The sequence below is a fragment of the Agelaius tricolor genome, unplaced genomic scaffold (genome assembly GCF_023055355.1).
Source record: "Agelaius tricolor isolate 1412-34295 unplaced genomic scaffold, bAgeTri1.0.p SCAF_17, whole genome shotgun sequence".
In the NCBI taxonomy this organism is placed as follows: Eukaryota; Metazoa; Chordata; class Aves; order Passeriformes; family Icteridae; genus Agelaius; species Agelaius tricolor.
In genome coordinates this window covers 14,850,851-14,867,633 of record NW_027269277.1, presented here as the reverse complement: position 1 = coordinate 14,867,633, position 16,783 = coordinate 14,850,851, and the positions used below count along the sequence as shown (strand labels likewise).

The following is a 16,783-nucleotide window of genomic DNA, read 5'->3' as shown; positions in this document are numbered from 1 at the left end:
GGAAAAGTTTCTCTCAAGGCCTCTGCACCTGAGCTTTTCAGCAGATGAGGTGTATCAGCTGATGGAATGGATATCTCAGGTAGCTCCTGTCCAGCATTTAGGTGCTCTCAGCAGGCTGAGTGGGGAAAGGGAAGATCAGGTGAGAGCAAGGTGGGCACAGGGGCTGGTGCATTGTGTGTGAGGAGCTGCCCTGCAGTGTGTGTGTCCTGCTGACAGATTGCTGGAGTCCTCACAAAAGAAAAAACCCAAACAAGCCCACAGAAGAACATGTTATCTTTATTCATGGCAGTTTCCACTGCCTCTTTTTCTCCCTTGTCCTGTTATCAGAAACACCTTGCTTCAGAGGCAGGTTAGGTCTCTTCCAGTTTTCCTGCAGTCAGTTCAAGCCCCTCCAGTTTTCCTGGGCCTGTTAAGGACTGGGATTGCAACAGCTGCCTCCACAAGTGGCAGCAGGCAGGGAAGACCCACGTGGGCTGCAGAAAGCTCAGGGCTCCTGGGCTGTCTTTAGGATGGTTCCATGAGCAGCCCACCAAACACGAGCAGTGCAGCAGGCACAGGCAGTTAGAATCCCAGAGATGTGTGCAATGGCTTTCCTGCTGGGGATCTGAAAGGGACACAGGCTGTTATTCCCAACACTGAGAGAGCTGAGGACATGCTCTAGCATCCCTGTCAGACATTGACACATCCCAGTGGCAATGCAGGAAGCATTTGCTTTCCACAGATTTCTCACTAGCATCTGCAGCTTGTTCAAATTTCACAAACCAAAACCTTTGGAAGGCAGATGCACAGCAAAGATGAAGGGGGGTGAGTTTGGGACTGTAAATAGGTGTCAGTTCATCTCTGGGGACACAGAAGGGTCTTTCTAGAGCCACTTCTCCCTCATGAGTAATGTCTTAAAAGGCTTATTAGAAAAGCTTCCTGCTTGCTTATGCTACATAGCCATCAGAAAAAGAAAACAGTTATCAGTACTGGGGCATTAGTTCTCTCAGACCTGAAGAAATTATCATGAGTAAAACCAGACAAATTCATCCACTCATCTGCTTTCCCCTCATGCCATCACTGACATGAATGTAAACAGCTGGGATGAGAGTGCCAAAAGAATGAGGATTTAGCCCATTAAAATGGCACTGCTATAACACAGCTAGGACAAATCTCTGCTCTTGAGTGGTTTGGGGCATGATAATAGCTTTATTTATGCTGCTGTGCATGCAAGCAACTGCTGCATTTAACAGAAGCAGTCTGAGCTCTTATGGGCAGTATTTGAGTCTCTGCAGTGAGTTTATGGGTTGCTGTAGGGGCATTTCATATCAGAAACAGACATACTCAGGAGGGTTGTTTACTGAAAATGAACTCTTGTTTGCTGTCCAGTCTTAGAGCATCTATTAATGTTTGGCCCTTAGACATTTAATGTGATATTTCAGTTACAGCTGTACTTCCAAATAGTTACAGACACTGACAAAAAAGCACATTGCTTGGACAGGCATCCTTGGTGCTTACCTTTTCTTGCACTGGCCAATCAACATAAATATTATAAGGCTAATTGACAAACTCAGGATTACTGGAATGAGAATAAATAGCTGCTTGTCCTCTTTTCTGGGCACTGCAAAGATAAATGGCAGGAAATAAGAAGATGTTAGAATGGATTACATTACCTCCTACAAAGCTTGGGCTTGTCCATGTTACCCTACATGTTTTTATTTATTTATTTGTTTGTTTGTTACAGGTGTGTTACTGGCTGGGCTCACATCCTCCTTCAGGGTGTTGTATCTCTGGCACATTGATGCAGTCACTGCTAAGTGCCTCTCCCCTGCCTTCTGCAGCTTGCAGCAGAGCCAGTGCACACCAGGACAGCCCAAGAGAGCCTGCAGGGTTTACAGGAGCTGATTTGTGGTGCAGGATGGCCAGGAGGATGCCCTGTGCAGGTACTGCAAGTACCCTGTGCCCTCTCTCGCTCAGCAGCCACTCCTCCATGCCAGCTGTCCCCATGCAGCAGGGAAAGGTGCTGCTGCAGAAGCATTGATATTTATTTAATATTGGGGCTCCCCTGCTAAGTGCACTGGAGAGGCAAAGCTGCAGGAGTGGCTGTGCTGGAGCAGGCTGAAGGTGGAACTAAGCCAGCAGCCCACCTGCAGGGCTGGACACCAGCACATCCCCAGGGCAACACCTGCACCCAAGCAGGTTTTATAAACCATGTAAAAGAAACACAATTTATTTGGAGTTCCATACCAGAGAAACAATCCTGTGTCCATTCACTCCAGAAGCCTTGGTCTGCACAGAAAATGTTTGTTCTCCCCCTGACACGAACACATGAAACGTGGCTTTGGTTTGCTCTGGAAATTGTTACAGCAGTTTCCATTTGGGTTGAAACAAACTGAGAAACAAAACAGAAAAAAAAATCAAGGAATTACGTGCCACCAGCAGGATCTGTCTGGTGTGTGGCCTGATGTTCCTGCACATTGTCCAGGCTCTGTAAAACCTTTGGATTATCTTTTGGCAGTTTTAAATGATTTCACAATAGTTTTGTACAAGCTAATGCAAATAACATGATTATGAAGACAAATCCACTGAAAATACTTTCTGGAGGTGTCATCATGTATGTTGTCATTTATGCCTGTGAATTTATGGAATCTTTCTTTTGGAAATTTGGAATCTTTCTTTCTTACCCAAGAAGATTCCATTTTCTTACCCAAGTAGACTCATGAGTGGAATACAGCAATTAAAAAAGAGATGTTCCCTATGATTAATTAGCCCTTTTTGGTTTTGCCTCCAAACTGAACCTAGATAACATACAAGGAAAAAGCACCATGCATAAAATATATATTCTGTCCCGGGCCACTCCTTTTGAGAGATTAGAATTATAGTTTCACAGGTCCAGGTTATGTCACCCTATTTGGGGAAACAAACCACAGCGACCTCCAAATTTCCTCGATGGCAGATTTCTGAGATAGCAGGCGGGAGGAAACGCTCTCTTGGAGCCTCCTGCTGGGCTCCGTTCCTGCTCCAGCAGAGCTGCAGCTGCAGGTCAGGGGGTTAAGGAGGAGCGTGTGCGGTGCAGCAGCGATCCCCGCCGGGGGAACCCACACCCTGCCGCAGCCTGTGCCCCCACTGCCGGCTCGGCCGGGCTCCCCGACCCCCTCCCGTCCCTGGGACACCCCGCTGCTGTCCCTACCGCCCAGGCTGCCGCATCTTCGGCCACCTGCACCTCGTACTCCAGGCAGTGCGGCGGCACCCGCCCTCCCGGCGGGCTCCAGGCGGCCCTCAGCTCCTGGGCTGCGGACACCGACAGCTGCAGCTGCTCCGGGGCCGAGGGCTGTGCTGGGGGGACAGACGGAGAGAGGGTCAGGGCTGCTGGGACAGCTCCAGCTGCTCCGGGGAAGAGAGAGACAGAGGGAGGGTCAGGGCTGCTGGGACAGCTCCAGCTGCTCCGGGGAAGAGAGAGACAGAGGGAGGGTCAGGGCTGCTGGGACAGCTCCAGCTGCTCCGGGGAAGAGAGAGACAGAGGGAGGGTCAGGGCTGCTGGGACAGCTCCAGCTGCTCCGGGGAAGAGAGAGACAGAGGGAGGGTCAGGGCTGCTGGGACAGCTCCAGCTGCTCCGGGCTGTGCTGGGGGGAGAGAGACAGAGAGAGGGTCAGGGGTGCTGGGACAGCTCCAGCTGCTCCGGGGAAGAGAGAGACAGAGAGAGGGTCAGGGCTGCTGGGACAGCTCCTGGCTGCGGACACCAACAGCTCCAGCTGCTCCGAGGCCGAGGGCTGTGCTGAGGGGAGAGAGAGAGAGCCAGAGGTGCTGGGACAGCTCCTGGCCGAAAGGCTGCAGTTGATCCCCGCCTGCCTCTGTCCCTGTCCCCGCTGATGGATTTCTGGGCGCTCCTGGCTCTCAGCCACCACGCTGGAGGAGCAGGGTGTCACCGAGTCTGAGGGTGTGTTGATTATTTTAACTTGCCACACAGCCTGGCCGGGGTCCCTGCTCTGGGCTGCAGGGCAGGGGTTTGGAAGCGCGGGGTGTGAGCGCCGTGCCCGGCACATTCCCTGCCCGGCACATTCCCTGCCCGGCACATTTCCTGCCCGCTCTGCATCCCAGAAAAGGCTCTGATCCCTGTCCCATACCCAGAGCCACACGCGAAGCACATGGCAGCACTAATTGAATTCAGAAATCCTGCTCCTTAGCCCAGCGGCTCAGCTGGATGATTGGCTATTTGTCCTTCTGGCATGTAGGCAAATGCACCAGCATGGTTTAATAAATATACACCGTAATAAACACGGAGTACATGTAATGTTTGTGCATCATGCTGTGCTCTGCTCCCTTTCCGTGTCTGTCATGGGTTTGAAATCCATCTCTGACAGACCCCATCACATCTGGCACTCAGCTCACCCCAGACCTTAGCTTGGTTTGAGCAGCAGAGCCCAAAGAGCTCTCCTGTGTTTGCAAGGAGCGCAGCAGTGGTTTCAATCCCAGCAGGAGTAAATGAAGATGTCTCTGTGACTGTGCTGCTAGAAGCAAACACCCCATAGCTGCTCTGCCACATGCCCAGCAGGCCATTTGTGTCCTGAGCGGTCCACATGCAGCACTTGGAGGCACCCACTGTCCTCCAGGGCTGTGCTGGGGGGTGTTGCTTCCCTGCAAACCCTCCTGGAAACTGAAATCCTGCTGGGCACATGCCACAGCCCCTTCCCTTGGGGAAATGCACACGTTCCAACCACGCAGCTCCAAAAGCACACCTTGAATGGAGACCCCTAATGCAGGCAGTGGCCTGGGCTGTGCGGTGGCCAGCAGGGTCCCCTGCTGCTCCCCTGGCACCCTTACCGAGGTTGTGCAGGCGCAGGGTGCTGTACAGCGGCCGGAGCTGGGCGCCTGCTGCCGAGCCATTGACGCAGATGTGGAGATCGCGGTACTCTGCCTGGCTGAGGTTGTGCAGCACACAGCCCAGGTTCAGCCCCTGCTCCTGGATGTACTGAGCACACTGCACCGCCTGCTCCAGCCCCTCGTACCTGGCAGAGAAACAGCAAGAAGAACCAAAGCAAATTACTGCTTAGTAAGATTGTTTTTACAAGATTGGACCTAAGCCTCAAGTTCTGCCCATATCCCAGCCTTTGTCCTAAGCACAGTGCTGTGGGTCAGTCACCTGCACTCCTGCTATGGCAAAAGTGTGGAGAAGAGAGAAAACCCAAATTAACATGCACAGACAGCTTCTCAGGTTGGTTTTTAGGCTGTACCAGGTTCTCCCCAAGCCCATTCCTGGAGCACAAGAGGTGCCACTGTGTGACTGGAGCTGGGGAAGGATCTGGCCTCTACTTATGGAGACAGTCCTGCTCCTCTAGGGCGCTTCCTGCACCATCAGCCACAGACCCTGGAGTTGCAGAAAGGTCTCCTCCCAAACTGAAGTGGTTTTAGGCAGGAGATGTGTGCCATAGATGAACTGAGTGCTGCTCAGCTGCTCTGGCTGACTGCAGGTGGTCCCCATGACTCTCCATGGGCACATGGAAACTCAGGGTTTGCTGTTTGTTACTTGATGTGCAGCCACAACAGCTCCCTTCTGCCTTTGAGAGCCACTCCCCAAAGCTGAGCTGCTGTTGCATCCTGGAAATACTGACTGGTGTCTCATACTGCCTTTCAAGATTCCTGCTGCTTTGTGCCCTCACAACAGGGCTGAATTTGGCCCCTGTACTCCAGACCTAATGAAAGTCTCCTTGCACAGCACATTATCTTTGGGGGAAAAACTTCATGTTCTAGTACAATAAAAATTTGCTCACAGGGATCAAAGGATGCCGTGGTGTCCACCCAATCTTGTGATAAAATGGGACCCAGATCCAAATGCCTGGTTTTATTGAAGGCAATTGACTCAAGGTTGGGTTTTTTTAGTGTTTGTTTTCCTTTAAGGCATGAATCATGCACTTCCATGGTTTCCTTCAAGCAGATCTTTGCAGTTAGCAAAAGGGTTTTGAATTGGTGCTTCTCCTTTGAAGAATATTTCCAAGAACTCCATGGAACCTCTTTAAAATGCAGCTATGCTTTTGTTGACATAGCTCAGTGGCACAAAACCCAGCCTAAGTCATCCTTTCCATAATATCATAGGAGCTGAAGCACAAATACAGTATTTACTTTGTCCCAAGCCACTCATTCTAGCTATGTTTTTCCTGCAAAACAGAATTTAGGCACCAGTTTAAAAGAAACAGTTGAGAATTATGTATTATTATTGCCTTGTGGCAGCATGTTTGCTTGTATGGGATGTGCTGAGGCTATGAAAATATATTTGAACACTAAAACTCTGAGTTGCTGAGAAGCTCCACTCTGTGTCTAGGGTTCACTGAACTTGGTAGCCTTGTCCTAAATCCTGTCCAATTGAGATATATGCACTGTGATTGTTGTAGTGCATTTTTATATTTTGTAATACTTTGAAGTAGTTTTGTTTTGTATTCCCATATTTTTCCCAAATGGTTTATCCCAGACTGTACTCCCCTCCTTTTACCTGTGTTATCCCTCTCCCGGGATGAGATCATCCCCAAACCCCCACCCTGGCTCTCTGTCAATCACTCAGATCCCATCCCCTCCATCCAGAAGTTTTGGTCCAGGTCGTCGAGTGATGAGCCAGAGGCCAGGGGTCAGCCCCCCAAGCCTTGCCCCATACACTGTCCTAAATGTCCATCCCCCAGTACCCATCCCTGAGGTCACTCATTGGTTGGTAAAATGTTCTCTACTTTTGGTTTCCACCTCCCTTTAAATGTGACCTTGGCACATCTCCCGGGGCTCTCGGCAGGAGGCCCTGAGGTGCAGGAGCTCCTTTGGGATCCTAATAAAACCTTGGATTAACCCCTGCTAAGAGTCGGCCCTTTCTCTTCTACCGATGTCTCTGGTGTCTCTTGTGCTGCACAGGGGCCCAGCCCAGGTGCCCTCAGCACCCTCGGGGCACACACAGAGAGTGTCTGCCCCCAGCCCAGGTGCCCTCAGCACCCTCGGGGCACACACAGAGAGTGTCTGCCTGCCAGCCCAGGTGCCCTCAGCACCCTCGGGGCACAGAGAGTGTCTCCCCCCAGCCCAGGTGCCCTCAGCACCCTCGGGGCACACACAGACAGTGTCTCCCTGCCAGCCCAGGTGCCCTCAGTACCCTCGGGGCACACACAGACAGTGTCTCCCCCCAGCCCAGGTGCCCTCAGTACCCTCAGGGCACAGAGAGTGTCTCCCCCCAGCCCAGGTGCCCTCAGCACCCTCGGGGCACACACAGAGGGTGTCTCCCTGCTGTCAGCCCAGGTGCCCTCAGCACCCTCGGGGCACACACACACAGTGTCTCCCTGCCAGCCCAGGTGCCCTCAGCACCCTCAGGGCACACACAGACAGTGTCTCCCTGCCAGCCCAGGTGCCCTCAGTACCCTCAGGGCACACACAGACAGTGTCTCCCCGCTCTCGGCCGTGCCGGGGCTGCCCTTCCCGGTGTCTGCCGAGTCGGGACTGGCCCAGGGCTCCTGAGAGGCTTGCAGAGAAACAGAGACATGTGATCATGGGAAATGTGCAGCCAGAACTACCCAGGTGTGTTTAGCAAAGAGAAAACACATGTCTTTATGGTGAACAACATGCAGAAAACACCTCCTGGGGATGAATAAAAGGAAAGGAGGAAGTGAGAAGGCCTTTCCTGGCAAAGATCAGCATGGGCCTGATTTTAAGAAAGTAAGAAAGGATTTGGTGGTTTCTTGCCAGAAGCTGTGTGTTGCTTGAGACATTATTTTGGCTCATTCTGGGTGAACTGGGCAATAGCACTGCCAGCTATAAAAACATATTTCCTGTGGCATTTTTGTACTTTGAGTGGTTCACTTGATTGCTGCCTGGCTGTTTTCCTATTTTGCTGTTACATACCAATAATACAGCCCATAATGTACACCATGAGGTGTGAGGAGACCTGGCTGCCAGGTGCACTTCAGGTATTCCCAGTCATGATAGATGCACTTGAATTTCTGGACCTCTGATTCAAGTTTTCCTGTCAAATGAGAAGGAAATAACCACTATTTAGCAGTGTACCAGTCAGATGCAGCAAAACCACAGTTTTGTGCCTTTGAACAACTGTGTGCTGCAATTGAAAGATAAAAAATGAAAAGAAAGGAAAAAAGAAAAGCAGCCAGTCAGAATTATTAGTTTTACTGCCAAGTGCTCTGTTTCTCATAAAAGCCAGTCCACCTTAGAGCAGAAAGATGCTAAACTGACCTTTTCCCTTAGCAGTGGAGCTCTTGCAGGGCAGCTGAGCAGAGCTGGGGCATGGGCAGAGGGAAACAAGCTCCAGGAACCCAGTAACCACAAGCACAGCCTTTGGCTGCAGAGCTGCTCTCGTGCCTTAAACAGCAGGAAGCCCTGCAATAACTTATCCATCCAGGAACCCTCCAGCCAGCACTGGCTCATGCAACAGGCTCATGCAAAGCACCAAAGTGCAGCAGGTAGCGCAGGCTGCTCCTGACCTTGTGGTGGGATCTGAAAGGTTGCATAAATCCAGTCACTCTGCACCTCCACGTCACCTGTACACCTTCCTTTGAGCAGTGTCTGCAGCCTCACTTCAGCAGTCCTGCTGAGGTCAAATCCAACTCTGAGTTTTAGCTTCCTAGTAAAAATAACCTGGTTGAAAGACAGACTTTTTAAGCACCTCTTCTGTCACTAAGTGGGCTGCAGAATTAGGTACCCTTGCTCTTCCTCCTGAACATTTGTGTGCTTTATTATCTCTTTATATTTCTGTCCTGCCTCCCTTGCCCAGGGCTCCTCCAGCATTAATTCAAGGCTGTGCCCAGCCTTGCTGGCTGTGAGTCCCCTCACCCCACAGGACCCAGCCAGGACAAGGCAGAGCAGGCTGATTAATGGGACCCCAGCAGCAAGGAGCACAGCCTGAGGAGGATACCACCACAAATCCACATAAAAGGCATTTTTTTATGGTGTGAAATAATGAGAACCAGAAAGAACAATGAGTCTGGTAAGGCTGGTTCCTGTGAGAAGTGCAAGCAGCCCCTGAAAGGGTGAACCAGCAGCCAGGCAGTGCAGCCCAGCCTCACCCACCACTGTGCACCACCTGGCTTGGCCTTTGTGGGACTTTCTGAGCACCCCCTTGGAAGGTTTTTCTATCATTTTTTTTCCCCCTCAGACTTACTCCCCTTCACTTTATGCAAGGACAACAAAGTTGACAGGGTTTACAACAAATGATGAGATGAAGTGTTGTGTTAGCTCATGTAGGACAGAGGTAACGTGCCCAAAATGCATCTGTGCCATAAAATGCATCTGTGTGCTGCAGTGGAAATAGCAGTGGCACAGCCCACAGTGTCCTCAGCACTCCCAAGGTGTGAGAGCTCTGGTGAGCCAGGTATTTCCAAGAGAGATCAGTCCTGTTTGCTTCTGCTGATGTCCAATGGTTTCTCTTCAGCCTGACTGTTCTTTGTGACCTTATCTTTGTGACCTTATCTTTGTGACCTTATCTGAGGTCAACATTCTGGCAAGGTGTCAGAGGTGATTTTGCTCTAGTCTGTACATCTGCCTCATATAAGAAACTTTTATTACTCATGGCTTCAGAAATTCTGCTTTTTATTGTTTTTTTTTGAAACTGCATATGGTTTTCTTTTAAATTGCAGTTAAAATCATCCTGGAGGGCTCTGCACTGCTGCACAGCTGGGAGCATGAGGTGCATTGTGACCAGCATCAGGTCCAGGAGCCCCTTTCCATGCCCTTGCAATTGCAATCCGTAGCTGAAACAGGATTGTCCCCTCTGCAGACTCCTCTGGGATGAGCCCAACCCCATTTCTGAGGGGCTGAGCACAGCCTGGCAGCCCTGGCTTTGCTGGCCCAGGCAGGGGAAGCAGTGACTGTCCAGCACTGCCAGCCTGACTGAGTGCTCCTTCTCTCTCCCTGGTCTCTTGAGCTGGCAAGCCCTCCAGCTCTCCTGCTTTAGGATTGTGCAAAAAAATCCCTTTTTCTTTCAGGATTTCAGTCTGTGTTTTGGGTTGTTGAGGGAGATCCTCAGCATATCTTTCATGTGTTCCTCAGTACCTTGTGCTAACCAAACAGCCCCCACTGCTGGCTTTCTCCTCTCCTCATTCCATTTACCTTCCCAACCCTGCAGCAGCTTTCATCTTCTAAGCACTCACAAAATATATTCCAACAACCCTTCCTGTGCTGTGCCTGCTGCTGCCCTGCTACACATCAATGAGAGATGATTGACAATTTTATCAAAGAGCTGAGTTAGAGTCAACCACATCTAAAAGAGAGAAGTAAATGGCAATTAGAAACACAGTTCTGGATATAGGGAATTTTAGAGCTTTAGGATAATTAATGAAATTTAACTTTTATTTGTTCACCGCTCTACATCCCTAAGGATCATTTGTTTCAGTTCAAGCCCCATAAAGATGCTTTAGAAAACTGTAAATATTTTTTTTCCCTTTTACAATGAGGAATGTTATTATTCTGGGCAGCAAACACCCAGCCCTGTGACAGAAAGAACCCCTTCCCTGGCTGCTGCTTCAAAGCACATTCCCATTTCAAACCACTGAACCAGTCTGGTTTCTCATGGAAAACTGGAACAGCTTTGCTTCCACTCCTGCTCGAAATGCAGACATAAATCTGTGCAAGAAGTAAAGGCAGAACAACAACCCTGGTTTGGGAGGATTGATTCATGCTGTGCCTTACCTTCCAGTCTCTATCCCCAGTGCTGTGATATTCAAGCTTGTATTTTACTGTGCACTCCTGGAAGGTCTGGGCGTGGGGAGGAGGCTTCCACTCCACATCCAGGGAGCCCAGGAGCCCGGGGTCAGTGATCCGCAGGTCTTGGGGGGGAGCAACTGCAAATTAAATAAAAAGTTTAAAAAATTAAACTGCAATTAAAAACAAAGCAGAGGGTGAAACAGAGAGACAAAGTTGAGAGAACAAACCCAAAGCAGCCATGAAAGAGTCAGTGTGATACTTTGCTATGGATTGTTGAAATGCAGCTGCTGGATGTGGAGGGAAGGGCTGCAGCCCTGGCTGTTCAACAAACACACACGAGCTCTGCCCTGCCCACCACAAACCAGTTTTTGCTGGGGCTCAGAGAAAACACTCAAGGATCATTGAAAAGGCACACAGAAGGCCACTTTTCCACACCCTTTTTCAAGATGTTTTAGGCAAAACTGCTGTCCTGGGATGACCTTTCATGTGCTGTATTTGCTTACCTGCAACCCCTGGTATTTACCAACCTTCAGGACACTTATCTCTGCAAACATTGTGTTCAGCACATCCACCCACACAGGATGGCAGATCAAAGTGTGCTGTCAGGGGGATTTATATTCCTTTGCCTTCATAGACACAAATCACCCATATTGCTTTACCTATTTCTTTCAAGTATATTAAAGATTATTGGGGAAAAAAAACAGGGAAAAAAGGTAAAAAGCAGAGAATTAGAATAATTCTTATTTTGGACATCTATCAGCTATACAAAAATGTGCCTTCACAGCTGATCTGGCTTTTATAAAGGTATTTCAAGGTGCTGGTATGTGTCAATAAATAAGGAAGTGAGGATGAATTCCATCCTAAGATGTGTCCTAAAGGTCCAGCTCTATATAGAGTTGCCTTTAACATGACAAAAACTGTTTGGCTGCTCAGTTTTATTAGCTGAAACAAAGCCATTTTTTGTCAACATCAAAGGTAATTTGTCTCCACTATCTAGAGGTGAGATTATCCATTTGGTTTCTACATACTCATTGCATGATACTTTATTTCACAGGCATTTGGAGCCCATGTCCTGGCAGAGCCAGTCCAGAATTACCACCATTCTCCCTTTGAGTCTGGCCTCCAGATCACTTCTCTAACACCTTTTTCATATCTTCATCAGGATTTGCACCATTTTTTTTTCTTTTATTCTTTTAATAAATCCATTGTGAAACCAGACCATAAGGATATTTTTCAGTGGAAGATGGTGACATAAATCCAGCTTTAATGTGTTCCCTGGAAAGTTTGCAGGGTATATTGCTGGAGGAATTTTTTCTTCTACAGAAATTTTCCCAAATAAAACACACTCCAGGCAGCAGTTTGATAATCCCTGTTCCCAGAATGTGAAGCTCCATGGGAGATTTGTTACTACATTAGATGGTGAAGTAGGAGATGCATTTAGGATGATACTGGACCAAGGGCTTGGGAGGCTCCTCCTGAGTGTATAAATGCTGAACCTCACAAGGAAAAAAACAAAGAAGCAAAAAGCTGCTAGCCTTTGTCATGACAAGCTGTCAAGACAGGATTAGATTGGTCAGAACTGGAATTTTTGTCTGGGTAGGAGAATGCTCTGAAATTTATTTATATCTTGAGCAAAACATAAGTATTTTTTCAAAACAATTGCAATTGTAAACAGCAATTCTTGCAAAAAAAAATTGACTGGATTTCAGAGGGAACAGAAAAGCTTCTCTTTGGGATGGTGCTTGCATTCTGGGATTTTATTGTTTTTAAATGTCAGCACTGCCTCCTGCAGTTTCTCATTTTCACAATAACACATTACCAGTCTCACTCACATCCCCATCACTCACACAGAGCATAGGACTGGAAATGCTCTATTTCACCACACAGTCTTGAAGGAGAGCTGCTCCTGGATGTTTCTTGGAGAAAACCAAACTAAGAGCTTCTGCCCCTGAGCATGTTTGTGCTGCTGAGTCAGGCAATGCTGAGCTGGCCCCGGGACAGCCACAGCCCTCACTGCCACCAGCAGCCCTGCTCTGGTGACTGCTGGAACCCAGGGCACAGGGAATGTTCCTCTGCCTGTCCTGAGGTGTCCTGACCCCCAGGAGAACACTGCTTTTAACCTTCACCCATGGAGAAAGCTGCCAAGGCTTTGGGATGAACTGGAATCTAGGAGAGTGTGAAATAGATAGTGGTGTAGTTTATCACAGGGTGAAAAACTTTGCATTTTGGGGTTTTAGTATGGAGGTAGATGGGAGACAAGATGGAGGGTTTGGGGCATTGTCTGATCTCCTTCTTGCTCTTCATCTGCTCCATTTTCTGCAGTGTTGGTGGCATGGGGTGATTGGTTAGAAAGAGCCCCAATGCAGATGTGTGATCAGACAAATAATTATTGGTAGAAAGGTAGAAATAAAATACATTCCAAGAGTTAATTGGACTAAATAGTTTTAAAAGACCTTGAACCTGTGTGTCTTGGGACTTTTTTGGTGCCTTTCTCTTTGTGTGCTGTCTGGAATGGCATGCAGAACTGTTGACAAGAGAGAAAATAAACAACAACCTGAAGACTGAAAAAACCAAAAGTCCCATTTGTTTGTCAATCCTGGCACAGAACTTTTTAGGGGTCTCCCCATCAGGGGATCCTAGAGGGGGTTTCAGAGGTGACAAAGGCCTGCCTGTCCCCAGCTGCCCTCACCACCTCTGTCCACCCCAGGCCCTCTGAGATGCAGGTGGAATTTACAATTTCCCACCTATTTTGCCAGTGGAAAAGCAGCAGCCTGCCAGGGCTCCCCAAATGTCCTCCCTCTATGTCTGCCCTTCCCTGTGCTGCTCAGAGAGGTGGAGGTGACACTCATGTTTTCTGGAGCCCATGTCAAAGGCAGCAGGCTTTGCTCAGAGTGGCACCAGGGGGGTTGTCCTAGACAGGTAAAAGAACTATAACAGAAAAGCCTCATCAAATCAGGATTGATAGCTGGGCTGTCATTTCTTCCAAGTGCAGCTAGTACTTTGCAAATTCCTGTGTGAAAACAATCCTGGTATGAATAGTTTGTTAACATAACAACCTATTCTTGGGTGAAAAATAAGTCCATCTGCATAAACATTAGATCTGTTCCATGAGAACCCACAAAAGAAAAATGTAAACACCTGAACCTTAGCATGTGCACACAAATCACCTTCTGACCAATAAATGGAGTAGTAAGAAAAGTACCAGCCAATAGATGTTGCACATAAAGTCTGTAAAAACTGTGTAAAATAAGTTATGTGAATAAAGATTTGGCTTTTCCCACATGAAGAAAATGGAGCCTAGCCTGATTTATTCCAGCAGGGGTTGTGGCAGCTTTCTGTGTGTGCTGGCAGGACAGGACAGCAGCCTCTCAGCTCTGCACCATGCACTGCTGCCATCAGGGAGGGCCAGACCTGCTCAGCATCTCTCTGGGTGCAGATGCCAGATGCCAAAAGAGCCAGCAGGGGCAGTGCAGCAAAGAAAGGGTGCTTGAAGTGCCATGGCCATGAATGGCAGCTTGCAGAGCAGTGTTCTCTTCGAGGCATTACTGTCCAAGTACAAATAAACCTTGTGCTTCTTACACCCAGCACAGTCTGTCTGTCTGGGAGCATGCTGAGGAGCATTTATAGCAGTGTTTATATTTGATAACTCTCTATCAAACACCAAAGGCAGTCTCTTCTCCTTTCAAATCCACTCAGAAAAATAGCCACTAAACACACATCATATTTACACCATGGATTACATGTTTATGAACCAGCACTCACACAGCAATGCACACACAGAGAAGAGCAGCTCTGGCTGAAGGACAAAGCCCCAAAGGACCCAATGAACCCAAGCAGAGACACAAGAGCCTGCTGGCCTTTACCTGTGCTGGGTGAGGAGGAGGAGGAGGCCAGCAGCCAGCCCCACAGCAGAGACACGGCGAGCAGGGGCAGCCTCCAGGGAGCCATCAGGCTCAGGGTCCCAGGCTGGGCACAGGAGCAGTCCTGAAAGGCTCTCAGGGTCTGTGGAGACACAGCAGAGGTCAAAGGCTTCAGCATTGCCCTGTATTCCCTCTGCAGGGCTGACAAGAAGAGTGGCTTTACTTGTTTACCAAGGCTGATTAATTATTTCCCAGAGGAATTCTCTTTGCAACTTTTGGTGATGGCCAAACGTGGCTTCATTTGAAATAGTTTCTGGCCAGCTAAGCACACTCTGCAGAAGTCTGTCAGTACTTCAATCACCAGCCCTCTGTCTCATGCCTTCTGTGGAAAGTGATTCAGCTCCCTGCCTCGGGAAGTGCCTTGGACCAGTGATACTCTCATTTAACAAAAATGAAAATAGAATGCCTGAGCCTTGCCTTATCTAGACACGTGTTATGCAATCATCCCCACCTTTTGCCTTTGCTGTTTCAGGACCTGGTAGGAATGGTAGGAATGCTTGGGAGAATTCTTCTTAGTTGTCATGGCAATATTTGAAGGGGACAAATTTCTATTCTTGTGCAAGTCTGCTGGAGGGAAGATGGGGACTGAGAGGGAAAGGAGCAGAGTTTCCTGGGAGGGGGCTATTCTTTCCTTCAGATTTCATGCTAAAGGTGGGTAGAAATTACTGCCTACAGACACCCAGCTCAGCATGCTTCCCTGTGCCAGAAAGCACATGGGTTCTGACAGGGTTTTAGTTTTTTTCATATAGATACAGGTGTAGGTATTGATTAGATAGAGATGGAGGATGAGAGAGAGATATAGATTAGATATAGATACAGATCTAGGTATATAAATAGGTTTAGATATAGAATCAATCTTCCTGGAACCTTGATGCCACTGCTTGAGCTCCACTTAAGTAAGAACTTGGCAGCCTCAGTGTGAGCATGCAACTCATCACAGAGATGTATTGAGAAAACAAACTCACTTTATATTGCCCACACAAGCCTGGCTTAAGCAGGTGAAATCCCAGGTCAGGCTCTGGCACAGCTGCTTCCTCCTCAGCAGCCACAGCTACCATGCAGCAATGGGAAACTTGGGCTCTGCTGAACAACAGAACTTCAGGTCAGAGGGGTCTTTAGAAATCTGAGCACTGGAGCCAACACAAAGCCCCCATCATTGGGAGAAGTGGCTCAGGAGAGCCAGAGGAGGAGATAGGTTGTGCTGGCCAGGGTATCTGTACGTGTTTAAAATTAACCAGAAATTCGAGCTGGCAAAACACAGCAGCACCTAAAAATACACAACAATTTTAACAGCAAATGTTCAATTTAAATTAATAGCAAATCCCCCCAGTCCATCACATAATTGTAACTATTATATCACATAAATCCATCACATAAATATAGTTATTACATAACTATTATTATTACAGCAATAGCAGTAATTTTTCTGTTTCACTGTGAAGCAACAATGTGTAGGCAGAAGAAATCAGAGGAATTACTTCTTTAACCTATGAAATACAGGATAACCAGTGTCAGTACAAACCTGTAGGCAGTGGGTCTGTGTTTCAGAGAGGGCTGGGGCTGCAGTGGCAAAGGAGAGCAGCCCTGCAGAGCTGGGAGAGGCAGCAGCAGCAGCATCCAAGGACAGTGTGTGCATGCTAGCACAGAAAGCTTCTCTTCATTTCCAGTATTTGAATATATTCATATGATTTCAGAAGGCAAATAAAAATAAACAAATGCTTTCAGAAGGAAGTTTAAACCATCAGAGTGCTCTTACCTTGACCTCTAATTGCATGGGAACCCATCTATCTCTGGAGTGTGGGGCTCCTCAGCAGCTTCATGGCTCAAAGCTTTGCATTTCACAGAAGTTCTGTGGTTTTTAAAGACTCCTCTCTGAGCTCCCCAGGGATCAGATGTTGCATTGCAATGTGATGGCTTTGGCCACACGGTCAGAGGCTTTACTAAGCATCAGAGGGAGCATTGCTGGCTTTTATGAGGTGCTGGTGCTAATTGTTGTTCTTATGTGCTCAAGTGGGTCAAAGGTATGTTTGAAACATTGAAGTGATCACGAAGATGAAAACCAAATGTCAGGATCAGTGCAGGCAGTCTGCTGGACCGGTGACACGCAGCTGTCCCCAGCAGGTGGCAGCCACAGCCCCTGGCTCTCTGCATTGCCCTGACCCCTGTGGCTCCACCCGGGGTCCCCAGGACCACCCCAGTGTGACCCTCCA

The 16,783-nt window shown here is 48.5% G+C and overlaps 1 protein-coding gene across 5 annotated transcripts; it reads right to left on the bottom strand.

Moving 5' to 3' along the window:
- Window positions 1-258: 258 nt before the first annotated feature.
- Window positions 259-16,783, bottom strand: IL13RA2 (interleukin 13 receptor subunit alpha 2). 5 transcript variants are annotated; one of them, XM_071442563.1, is made up of 11 exons: window positions 16,330-16,775; window positions 15,539-15,653; window positions 14,517-14,655; window positions 10,639-10,790; window positions 8,436-8,589; window positions 7,843-7,963; window positions 4,801-4,985; window positions 3,170-3,315; window positions 2,227-2,371; window positions 1,498-1,600; window positions 259-604 (listed from the first exon to the last, which is right to left on the bottom strand). In XM_071442563.1, the coding sequence occupies exons 2-11, from the start codon at window positions 15,629-15,631 to the stop codon at window positions 562-564; spliced, it is 1,281 nt and encodes a 426-aa protein (XP_071298664.1). In that variant the 5' UTR covers window positions 15,632-15,653; window positions 16,330-16,775; the 3' UTR covers window positions 259-561. The 5 variants fall into 5 exon arrangements, with proteins under 5 accessions (XP_071298664.1, XP_071298663.1, XP_071298662.1 ...); XM_071442562.1 differs by lacking the exons at window positions 259-604; window positions 1,498-1,600 and having other exon boundaries at window positions 1,651-2,371; window positions 16,330-16,779; XM_071442561.1 differs by lacking the exons at window positions 259-604; window positions 1,498-1,600; window positions 2,227-2,371; window positions 3,170-3,315 and having other exon boundaries at window positions 3,337-4,985; window positions 16,330-16,783.

Bases quoted from the DNA above. Each gene is read 5' to 3' on its own strand.
- IL13RA2 (XM_071442561.1), bottom strand. From the start codon at position 15,631: ATGGTAGCTGTGGCTGCTGAGGAGGAAGCAGCTGTGCCAGAGCCTGAC. The intron at 8,590-10,638 runs GTAAGGCACAGC...TCTTTCAACCAG, and splicing joins CTGGGGATAGAGACTGGAAG to GTTATTTTTACTAGGAAGCT. The intron at 4,986-7,842 runs GTATGTAACAGC...TTTCTCTGCCAG, and splicing joins CATTATGGGCTGTATTATTG to GTACGAGGGGCTGGAGCAGG.